This window comes from Equus quagga, chromosome 22 (assembly GCF_021613505.1).
Source record: "Equus quagga isolate Etosha38 chromosome 22, UCLA_HA_Equagga_1.0, whole genome shotgun sequence".
NCBI classification, from domain to species: Eukaryota; Metazoa; Chordata; class Mammalia; order Perissodactyla; family Equidae; genus Equus; species Equus quagga.
The window spans coordinates 312,164-324,872 of NC_060288.1; the positions used below are offsets into that span (position 1 = coordinate 312,164).

General features: G+C 39.0%; 1 protein-coding gene across 7 annotated transcripts in view; it reads right to left on the reverse strand.

The window, feature by feature from the left end:
• Nucleotides 1–12,709, reverse strand: part of PSD3 (pleckstrin and Sec7 domain containing 3) — a 643,022-nt gene that overhangs the window by 232,961 nt on the left and 397,352 nt on the right. For all 7 annotated transcript variants that reach the window (XM_046648392.1, XM_046648393.1, XM_046648398.1 and 4 more), the window contains one exon: nucleotides 9,435–9,524. In XM_046648392.1, the coding sequence (XP_046504348.1) occupies nucleotides 9,435–9,524 (90 nt within the window). The remainder of the gene's footprint in view (nucleotides 1–9,434; nucleotides 9,525–12,709) is intronic.

The following is a 12,709-nucleotide window of genomic DNA, read 5'->3' on the forward strand; positions in this document are numbered from 1 at the left end:
TACTGTCTTGATGTGATGAGGTAATAGGGAGGGGCACTAATGAGAAAGAGAGAACATTAATGTTTATGGGAGGGAGATGAAATGGAATAATTACCTAAATAAAAATCAAAGTAAGTCGAGAAGATCCAAGATGGCACCGTGAGTAGTCCTCTTTGTCTCTCGCCCTTCGAGTCTACAATTATTTGGACACTTATCGCTTGACAAAGGATATCCAGACAGCATCTCAGGACGTCTGAGATACCCACGCGACTATACATCGGAAGGCGGACGGACTTTCCTCCAGGAGGATGTGGAAATAGGTGAAAACTCTCCGACCCCGACCGAGCAGCCTAGTACCCGCAAGTGGCTTTCTTCCAACGGACGCCCCCAGAGGATCTACACACATCTAGGGCAGGAGCGAGCACACAACAGAGGAGCGACAGTGGAAAAAGGTGACCAAAACCCTACCTAAACCCCCCACAATTACTCCTAAACGCAGAGGGAAACTTTGGAGTTGCACACCTGAGCCCGCGGGGAGAGTCTCTCCCCGCCATTGGCAGGGAGACCCCGCCTGGAGTTCGCGGCGCCCGGAGAGCCCCAGAGAGTCGCTGAGGGTACGGAGGTCTCCCAGCTGCCGTTGCCCGCCCCGTGGGAGTAGGGATTGCTGGAGATCTCGGAAAGGACTGGGGCTGGGGGAAGTTTCAAAGGCCGGCTCTGCGACCCAGAGGGGAAGCTCCGGAGGTCTGCCCGGGCAGCAGACAAAACTCTCTGTCTGCCATTAGCAGAGGGGCCACGCCCAGCATTCACGGCTCCAGGAGAGTCCCGTAGAGAATCCCAGAGGGCGGGGCGACCCCCAGCTGCCGTTGCCCGCCCCGTGGGACTAGGGATAGCCGGAGATCTCAGAGAGGACTGGGGCTGGGGGGAGTTCCAGAGACCCAGCTCCATAGCCTAGGGGGAAACCCTACAGGCTCACAGCAGCCTTAGGGAAAGCCTCTGCACAGCACCAGTAGAAGGCACCCAGCCGGCAGCCACAAGGCTGGAAGACCCCAGGGCAAAAGCAGCATAGCTAGGTGAACTAACCACAGACTGTAGAAGATGCCAATAGCTCTCCTGCGACCCACAGGGGACAAGAGAGATTTTGTGGGTGCCGACAGCAACGGAGCAACAAATATAAGTGATCCCACCCCTGGCCGCTGGAAAAGCCCATAACACCGTTGCAGACCCCAAGGAGGGACCACATCTAGGTGGGCTGCAACAGTAGGCACCAGCAGCCTGAAGCCCCCCTGTGACGGCCCCCACGGCAGAGGAGGGAATCCAAAGGACCACTGTGGCTACGAGGAGGGGCCCAGGCCCAGTTAGCAACTGTGGACAGGGTTCCTGGTTGGTGCAGTATAAACAGCTGCTCCCCCACCGCAGCAGCTGAAACAAGTGAAAGGAGCAACTAAACTCTATCTCTATGCGGAGGCACAAATCAACAACATCAAGCGATATGAAAAAATACATTAAATCTCCAGAACAGAAAGAAAGTAACAAATACACAGAAAACAACCCCAAAGAAAATGAGATATATAACCTAAATGATGATGACTTCAAAACAGCCATCATTAAAATACTCAATGAGTTAAGAGAGAATTCTGACTGACAACTCAACGAGTTCAGGAGCTATGTCACAAAAGAGTTTGATAAGATAAAGAAGAACCAAACAGAAATATTGGAAATGAAGAACACAATAGAGGAGATTAAGAAAAATCTAGATGCTCTGAACAGTAGGGCCGATAATATGGAGGAAAGAATTAGCAGTTTGGAAGATGGCAATATAGAATTGCTGCAGACAGAGGAGGAGAGAGAAGCAAGACTAAAAAGAAATGAAGAAACTCTCTGAGAATTATCAGACACAATTAGGAGATGCAACGTAAGGATTATAGGTATACCAGAGGGAGAAGAGAAGGAGAAAGGGGCAGAAAGCCTATTCAAAGAAATAATGGCTGAGAACTTCCCAAATCTGGTGAGAGAGATGGATCTTCAGGTGACAGAAGCCAATAGATCTCCAAACTTTATCAATGCAAGAAGACCAACTCCACGGCATATAGTAGTGAAGCTAGCAAAAGTCAACGACAAGGAGAAAATACTAAGGACAGCCAGGCAAAAGAAACTAACCTAGAAAGGAACCCCCATCAGGCTATCAGCAGATTTCTCAGCAGAAACTTTACAGGCTAGAAGAGAGTGGAATGATATATTCAAAAATCTGAAGGACAAAAATCTACAGCCGAGAATTCTCTACCCAGCGAAAATATCCTTCAAATACGATGGAGAAATAAAAACTTTCCAAGATAAACAAAAATTAAGGGAGTTCATTGCCACAAAACCTCCTCTACAGGAAATCCTCAGGAAAACCCTCATACCTGAAAAATGCAAAAAAGGAAAGGGGCTACAAAACCAAGAGCAGAGGAGATAAGTAGAAGGACAACAACAGAGAGTAGCAGCTCTCCATCAGAACAGATTAAACCATGGGACGAGAAACAAAGGAAATTGAAGAAAACCGGAAAACAAGACACAAAATGGTAGTGGTAGGCCCCCACATCTCAATAATCACTCTAAATGTAAATGGATTGAACTCCCCAATCAAGAGACACAGAGTGGCAGGATGGATCAAAGAACAAGATCCAACAATATGCTGCCTCCAGGAAACACACCTCAGCCCCAAAGACAAACACAGACTCAGAGTGAAGGGATGGAAAACAATACTCCAAGCTAATAATGAACAAAAGAAAGCAGGTGTTGCTATACTAATATCAGACAAGGTAGATTTCAAAGCAAAACAGATAAAGACAGATAAAGAGGGACAGTATATAATGATAAAAGGGACTCTCCACCAAGAAGACATAACACTTATAAATATATACGCACCCAACACAGGAGCACCAAAATTTGTAAAGCAACTCTTAATAGAACTAAAAGAAGACATCAACAACAATACAATAATAGTAGGGGACCTCAACACACCATTAACACCAATGGACAGAACATCCAGACAGAAAATCAACAAGGAAATAATAGAATTAAATGAAAAATTAGACCAGATGGGCTTAATAGATATATATAGAACACTTCATCCAAAAACAGCAGGTTACACATTCTTCTCAAGTGCACATGGAACATTCTCAAGGATTGACCATATTTTGGGAACCAAAGCAAACATCAATAAATACAAGAGAGTTGAAATAATATCAAGCATCTTTTCTGATCATAATGCTATTAAACTAGAAATCAACTACAAGAAAAAAGCAGAGAAAGGTGCAAAAATGTGGAGACTAAACAACACGCTTCTCAACAAACAATGGATCATTGAAGAAATTAAAGAAGAAATCAAATTTTATCTGGAGACTAATGAAAATGAGAACACGACATACCAAATCATTTGGGATGCAGCAAAAGCAGTCCTAAGAGGGAAATTCATCGCAATACAGGCCCACCTCACTAAACAAGAAAAAGCTCACATAAGCAACCTCAAACGACACCTAACAGAACTAGAAAAAGAAGAACAAACAAAGCCCAGAGTCAGTAGAAGGAGGGAAATAATAAAAATAAGAGCAGAAATAAACGATATTGAAACAAAAAAGACAATAGAAAGGATCAATGAAACAAAGAGTTGGTTCTTCGAAAGAATTAACAAAATTGACAAACCCCTAGCCAGACTCACCAAGAAAAGAAGAGAGAAATCGCAAATTAATAAAATTAGGAATGACAGAGGAGAAATCACAACAGATACCAATGAAATACAAGAGATCATAAGAGAATACTATGAAAAACTATGTGCCAACAAATTGAGCAACCTGGAAGAAATGGACAAATTCCTAGACTCCTACAATCTCCCCAAACTGAATCAGGAAGAAATGGAGAATCTGAATAGGCCAATCACAAGTAAGGAAATAGAAACGGTAATCAAAAACCTCCCCAAAAATAAGAGTCCAGGACCAGACGGCTTCTCTGGAGAATTCTACCAAACATTCAAAGAAGACTTAATACCTATTCTCCTCAAACTGTTCCAGAAAATTGAGAAAGATGGAGAACTCCCTAACACATTCTATGAAGCCAACATCACTCTGATCCCCAAACCTGACAAGGACAACAGAAAGAAGGAGAACTACAGGCCAATATCACTGATGAACATAGATGCAAAAATCCTCATCAAAATTTTGGCAAACCGAATACAGCAATACATCAAAAAGATTATACACCATGATCAAGTGGGATTTATACCAGGGACACAGGCATGGTTCAACATCCGCAAGTCAATCAATGTGATACACTACATCAACAAAATGAAAAACAAAAACCACATGATCATCTCAATAGATGCAGAGAAAGCATTCGACAAGATCCAACACCCATTTATGATAAAAATCCTCAGTAAAATGGGTATAGAAGGAAAGTACCTCAACATAATAAAGGCCATATATGATAGACCCACAGCCAACATCATACTCAATGGACAAAAACTGAAAGCCATCCCTCTGAGGACAGGAACAAGACAAGGGTGCCCACTTTCACCACTCCTATTCAACATAGTACTGGAGGTGCTGGCCAGAGCAATTTGGCAGGAAAAAGAAATAAAAGGAATCCAAATAGGTAACGAAGAAGTAAAACTCTCGCTCTTTGCAGACGACGTGATCTTATATATAGAAAACCCCAAAGAATCCATAGAAAAACTATTAGAAATAATCAACAACTACAGCAAAGTAGCAGGGTATAAAATTAACGTGCATAAGTCAGTAGCCTTTCTATACACTAACAATGAACTAACAGAAAAAGAACTCAAGAACTCAATCCCATTCACAATCGCAACGAAAAGAATAAAATACCTTGGGATAAACTTAACCAAGGAAGTGAAGGATCTATACAATGAAAACTACAAGACTTTCTTGAAAGAAATTGACGATGACATAAAGAGATGGAAAGACATTCCTTGCACATGGATTGGAAGAATAAACATAGTTAAAATGTCCATACTACCTAAAGCAATATACAGATTCAATGCTATCCCAATCAGAATCCCAAGAACATTCTTCACAGAAATTGACCAAAGAATCCTAAAATTCATATGGGGCAACAAAAGACCGCGAATTGCTAAAGCAATCCTGAGCAAAAACAAAGCCGGCGGAATCACAATCCCCGATTTCAAAACATACTACAAAGCTACAGTGATCAAAACAGCATGGTACTGGTACAAAAACAGGTCCACAGATCAATGGAACAGAATTGAAAGCCCAGAGATAAAACCACACATCTATTGACAGCTAATCTTCGACAAAGGAGCAGAGGGCCTACAATGGAGAAAAGAAAGTCTCTTCAACAAATGGTGCTGGGAAAACTGGACAGCCACATGCAAAAGATTGAAAATTGACCATTCTTTTTCACCACACACCAAAATAAACTCAAAATGGATCAAAGACCTAAAGATTAGGCCTGAGACAATAAGTCTTTTGGAAGAGTATATAGGCAGTACACTCTTTGACATCAGTTTCAAAAGAATCTTTTCGGACACTGTAACTCCTCACTTGAGGGAAACAATAGAAAGAATAAACAAATGGGACTTCATCAGACTAAAGAGCTTCTTCAAGGCAAGGGAAAACAGGATTGAAACAAAAAAACAGCTCACTAATTGGGAAAAAATATTTACAAGCCACTTATCTGACAAAGGGTTAATCTCCATAATATACAAAGAACTCACACTGATTAGCAACAAAAAAAAAACAACCCGATCAAAAAATGGGCACAGGACATGAACAGACATTTCTCAAAAGAAGATATGAATATGGCCATGAGACACATGAAAAGATGTTCATCATCGCTAATCATCAGGGAAATGCAAATCAAAACTACACTAAGATATCACCTTACACCCGTTAGATTGGCAAAAACATCCAAAACCAAGAGCGACAAACGTTGGAGAGGTTGTGGAGAAAAAGGAACCCTCATACACTGTTGGTGGGAATGCAAACTGGTACAGCCACTATGGAAAACAGTACGGAGATTTCTCAAAAAGTTAAAAATAGAAATACCCTATGACCCAGCCATCCCATTACTGGGTATCTATCCTAAGAACCTGATATCAGAAATCTCAAGAGTCCGTTGCACCCCTATGTTCATCGCAGCATTATTTACAATAGCCAAGACGTGGAACCAGCCTACATGCCCAGAAACTGATGATTGGATAAAGAAGATGTGGTATATATACACAATGGAATACTACTCAGCCATAAAAAAAGACAAAATTGGCCCATTCACAACAACGTGGATGGACCTCGAGGGTATTATGTTAAGCGAAATAAGCCAGTCAGAGAAAGACGAACTCTATATGACTCCACTCATAGGTGGAAGTTAGTATATTGATAAGGAGATCTGATCGGTGGTTACCAGGGAAAAGGGGGGGTGGGGGGAGGGCACAGAGGGGGAAGTGGTGTACCCACAACATGACTAACAAAAATGTACAACTGAAATCTCACAAGGTTGTAATCTATCATAACGTTAATAAAAAAAAAAAAAAAAGTAAAAAAAAAAAAAAAATCAAAGTAAGTCTTCTACTGAAATCGTACCTATCCTCCAAAGGCCTATCTCAAAGATCACATCTCCCAGCCAGACTTCAGCTTAAAGAACCTAAATAATATTCTGTTGACGCTTGGCCTTTGGTATCTCACTTATTACAATTTATACCATAGATTTATCTATAACATACTTGAAGCAACTTGTGCGGAAAAAATTATTAGCACAAGGCACTCTATCTGTTTAGGTCATCGGAGTCAAAGGGAAACTGCAGTGGGAGTGGAAGTTGTGAAAAGGGGTCAACGTACCCCCAGCCCTCTAGGGCAGTCTAAGGCAAATTCAAAGCAAGATAATAACTGAAGTCTCTGAATTGAAGGCTTGAAACAAGTTTCTCATTTTTCATACATTTAAGTATGTTAAGGTCTTTTTTTTCCATAACCACTTCTGTTGAGAACAAGCAGAATTCAGTTTATACTTTTATTTTAATATGGAATAACTGTCCATTTTAAGGGAGAAAAAAACCCCTCCATCTTTCTCAATAGTTTGTGATCTCTGAGGACAGGGGCCCATTTGGTTCCAGCGAGTTCTCCAAGTCCACACACCTGGCGAACATACCGTGGGCCTTCATAAATATTCTCGACTACACAACCACAACCACACTCAACAAGAGACAGAAACCCAAATGCTACTTTTGATTCAAAGAAATCTAAAAGTAATGACTTCTATATGTAACCATAAAAGCCTCGTTTCAATCCAAGTAACTTTAAGCTTCTTATCTCATAAATTAAACTGAATGTTCTACATGCCTGTAATTTTCTAAGTTGGAGAAGGGGTGGAAGAAGAGAGAGAGGAGTTACTCAGAACCTGTAAAATGATACCAAACGTTTTTGGGTTTATCTGTCTGTATGTATGTATCTGTGTGACACGTATATAATCATATTTCCCCCCCCCAAATTCAAATGAATATTCCACCCAATAATTAATCTCAGCAGATAATCAAGAGATAGCTATGGAGAGAGAGAGAGAAGAAAGAGGCACAAAAGAAAAATAAAGAAAACACAAGAGAAAGGGGAAGACAGAAATAGACCAGCAGGAAGAAAGGAAGGGAAGGGAATGGGAAAGGAATAGCCACATAAAGAGTGAAATGAAACAAAAACAGTTCGAAGAAAACTTTTTCTTGTTGAAACTTGCAGTAAAATCCAGATTCCTGGCGAAATGGAAAACTCTCATCTTGGGTGAGTGACTGGCTGAGGTTTGTTATGAAAGGAAATCAATATCTTACTTGACAATTTCCACTCTAAATGCCACTGTCATTTTCAGTGCCATTTCGTTGCCATCTTCCCACAGTAAATAAAGAATAGTATAATACATATTATTCCCCCTGGGCTTTGTAAACAAGATCTCAATCGCACAACTCCAATAAATCATCCAGCAAATTCTTGGCAGAGTAAATCAAAGAAAACACGTTTACCCGAGGTGAACGGCAGCCACTGGACTGTGCATTAACCAAATTTGGTTTCAGACAGCTCCACCAAACACGCTCTAAATCTACCCAATAATTTGCCCACAGCCATGCTGCCATGAGCCACCACTAAAATCTAAAAACTTCACTATGAAAATGTTTCCCATCAGTTTTCATTTCTGATGCAACTTGGTCAAAGCCTCTTAGACAGACTCCATTATTTTCCATGTTAACACCGCTAGGCTGAAAAAGAGGCTTTCTTTGTCCCGTTAATGTGGGTCTACTGTACAGCTTCAGTGGATATATGGAACATATTTATCATGTCTCAGTCCAACACCTCTTATCTCCCATTCCCATGTGGAACTGTAGCTTTAGAAATGGCAACAAATCTACAAAGAAACAACTTGAAAAATACCTTCCTTACAGAGTTACTTTTCTTGCTGCTTTTTTCATAATGTAATTTTTTAATAAGCTACAATTAAAGTCAGTAAGACTTAGAATCTCATAATACCATAGTTTTATAAGCTTCTTCCATTTTATATAGTATGTATGTCTTTCCAAATCTGGCAGAACCCTATTCTATATATTTTACATAGTTTAAAAATCACATAAAATAATAAAGGACTTATCTTTCAACTACATTTTCATATTATACCATGATTCAAATGTGCCACCCTTCTTAGCAAATTCATTCGAAGGAACTGATTCCAAAAGAAATCTACAAGTGTATAAAGTTTTTTAAAAGAAGGCTAGAAGCAAACAGAAATCTGTAAAAGTCACATTTTCGACATACACATCTTATCCTGAACTTCTAAAATATTCACATCTGTTATCAATCACTATTTTATATTTGATGAAATGTGTATCTCCTTTATGCTGCTGCAGAACATTATGAATTCCAAAGTTGATTTTGCTGTCTCCTTGAAATCAATTTGATGATAGGGATAAACATGGTGATTATTACCAATAATGAAGCCAAGTGCTAATAATTCAGGCGTTCTAAAATTATTATGTTTAATTTAGTCTATTTCCAGAGACAACCTGAGTGGCTCTGTGACTAGGGACTGAACATAGGCAGAAGTACTTCCATTATAGTCTGCAAACTCTTTCTTGTTTCCATAGCAAAAATACCTTCGTGACTTTTCTCAAGTGATAACAGTCTGCTTACAAATAAATCAAAAACCGCCCACTACTTTTATCAACAATTATTCCAAATCTACTTATTATCCCACCATTATTGATTACTATGTGGACTTTTAGGAATTATTAATTGAAGGGTACTTTGCAGTCTGACGCATCAAGGACAAGACCCAAGAGAAACATCATCAATAAAACCAAAAACAAAAGAACGAAATACTTAAGTGATCCTTAGGCTGTCCATTTTGAATTAAAAAGCAAGCAGAAAATATAAACATAAGGATATTTTAAAAGCCAGTATTTCAATGCTTACTTTCAGGAGATCCTTGGAGAAATCACCACCCTCATTTACCCCTTGGAGGTTTGCAATGAACTCCTGGCAGGTCATCTTCTTTCCAATATTCTGGAATATAGGCAAATAACACATCATAATGACATATATGGAATTAAGATTAATTCCTAAAATGTGGTCAAGCAAAGCAAGATTGATTTGGATTTCAAAACATGAATACACACCCCTTCCCAGAACATATATATACACACACACACATACATATAATACAAATTTATATGTACAACAAAAACAGACAGTTTATTATGCTTTTAAAACTGTCATTAAATATAAGTAGCAAAATTACGTCAAACCTTTATTTTAACTTAAGAAAAAATCTGAAAAATCTATACATTTATATAATTAACAGTTTTTAATGAAAAATATAGATTAAAATGACATTTCTGAGCTTAATTCTAACAGCTGTTTATTTGCTTGTTTATTTGTATTTCCTAAATACTGTCCAGAACTATGAAGGATCTGAGAATTTAGCTTACTTTCAAGCTAATAAGACTAGCCTGTCAATCTCATGAATGCTGGGAGAAGTAGTAAGACTCCTGGGGCAGACACACAGGAATTTACCACAACAATAGGGATTAGCCAGAATATCAGCATTTTCTTGCTCCAGTCCCAAGTCTCATTTCTCACAGAGCAACTTGTGTTGGGCCAGCTGACACCTGCACATGCAGTGGATTGTGATACAGGCAAGGAACCCTGAGATTTGGGAACCTGAATCTTCATACTGGGCAGTAAGCATGCTTGCTCCTTTGCTCTAAACCGAGAAGCCAGCTTTTATCTTCCAAAGCTATAAGCAGACCTATCCATTGCTCTGGGGTTACCACACCTTCCAAAAGCTGCTCGCTATAGAAATAATCTTGAAAGATAGACCAGAACAAAGGCAACCAAAGCTTCTGTTCACAAAAGGTGCAGAAAAGCAAGAGACCAGTGGAGAAGTGTGTCCACACACACTGCCAAGCCGACTCAAGGATAATAAGTTTAACTAAAGAAAATCTCATTAATAAACAAAACATAATTAGAAAATCTAAACTCCAAAAAGAGAAAAGATACAAATATGCTGACTGGGAAAACTAATAAAATTACTATGACAGAGAATCACCTCCTATGCCAACACCAATCAACTGGTCAAAGCTGCCAGTTGTGAAGGATTCTGAGGTTCAGTCTGAACACTAGCAGAAATCCATCACAAGCACAGGAAAGGGATAAAGAACACAGACAAGAGGCACAAATATGGGATCTCCGGCAAAATGTGGTCCAGGCGAACCTGAAGTGCACCCACATATTAATATCCCTGTGCACAACACACATACAGGTAAAATGTATGTTCTGCAAGGCTATTTTATTCATAAAAGACTAAGAGTAAGGTAGAACAGTAGTCTTCAAGCTGGGGCAGAATACTACTGGAGGTAAAGACTGTAAAGGGATGCAATGCCATAGAGAGTTTTCAGTGAGCATGCATACAGAAGCTTAACTTTAAAAGTGCAGATCTGCCTGAGAACCTACACACCTATGTGTCTTAAAAGTAACAGCTTCCTACTTCCCCTTTTACGACTGCTCTTCTACTTTACAACATGAAACCCAAGCTACCTAATTAATTATAGTGAAAATGCTAAATATTTTTTGTTAAAAATCTTGCCTCTTCCATGATCAAAGAGGGCATAATCAGACTTTACATGAAAGACTGGATGAATGTTTTAACGAGAACTGGCTTTGCCAATTAACTTACTTGGTAGATAGTTCCCGTAATTTGAATAAATTAAGTCTGCAGTCCTAAGTTGTGATAAAAATTTATTTAAAGCACAGAAAGGAACTTTAATGAAAAATACTGTTTCACAACATTATATTGAAAAAGACATCTCAATTTTCCCAATCTTACCAAGTGTATCAGATCAAACAGTGCGCCTCAAGGTAAAAGCAACAAGCATGATCAACAGTCATTTTGACTGACTTGGCAAGCCCTTTTTAGATGTGTTCTGATGATTTGAGAAAACGAATGAATAATGACTAGGCAGCAAATTCTTTTCCAAGTCAGGCGGATTCCAATTCTCTTCTTTTTAACAAAATTAAAAGAGGACATAATTTAATCCTCAGTTAAAAAACAAAATGTTTTTTAATATAAGATTTGGTGAATTCAAATACTTGTATCATTATCTGTTTTTTAATCCATTTTGTATTGTTAACAAGGACAAAAATTTCTTTTGGAATGACTGATATTTAAAAACTTCAAATCTTATAGTCATAGGAAAATGGAACTTTCAATTTACACAGTTTTGCAAATAAGTATCAACAATAATCAATAAAACATTCCCAAGTATAAAAGCATATTACACGAGGGAAAAAAACCTATGGAAAAGTAGACAAGTTATGAATACTAGGAGAAAAAGAAGTGGAATATAACGAGTTGATTTTTTTATATGATGATGAAGGAGAGCCAACTCACTGTATCTTTTAAAATATCAGCTTTATTGAAATATAAACTTCACCCTTTTGAACAATTTAGTAATTCTTAGTATACTGAAGTTATGCAGCCATCACCACTATCTAAGTTCAGAACATTTTCATCACCCCAAAAAGACACTCTATCCAGCAGCAGTCACTCCCCAAGTCTCTCCCCCCATCCCCACTACCCACTTCCCTGCCACCACTGACCTGCTTCACACTGACATGGATGTGCCCAGAGAGGACATTTCAAATAAATGCAATCATAGAAACCGTGGCCTTTAATGACTGCCTTCTTTCCTTTAGCATAATGCTTTCAAGGTTCATCCCTACTGTAGCATGAATCATTTTATTGTCAAATAACATTCCATTGTATGAATGTACCAAATTCTGTTTATCCATTTAGAAGTTGATGGATATTTGGTCAGTTTCCACATTTTGATTATTGAATAATGTTGCTGTAAGTATTTGAGTGCAAGTTTTTGCGTAGACATACGTTTTCATTCCTCCTATGTACGTAGCTCAATAGTGGGATTGCTAGGTCATAGGGTAACTCTGTGCTTAATCATTTGAGGAACTGCCAGAATGTTTTTCAAACTAGCCACACCAGTTTGCAGTCTCATGACAAGTGTATGAGAGTTTCAATTTCTTTACATCCTCACCCACACTTACCTACCCTTTTCATTTTAGCCATCCTACTGGGTGTGAACTGGTATCTTCTGGTTTTGATTTGCATCTCCCTAAGGACTAATGATATTCAGCATCTTTTCATGCACTTCTTGGTTATTTGTATATATTCT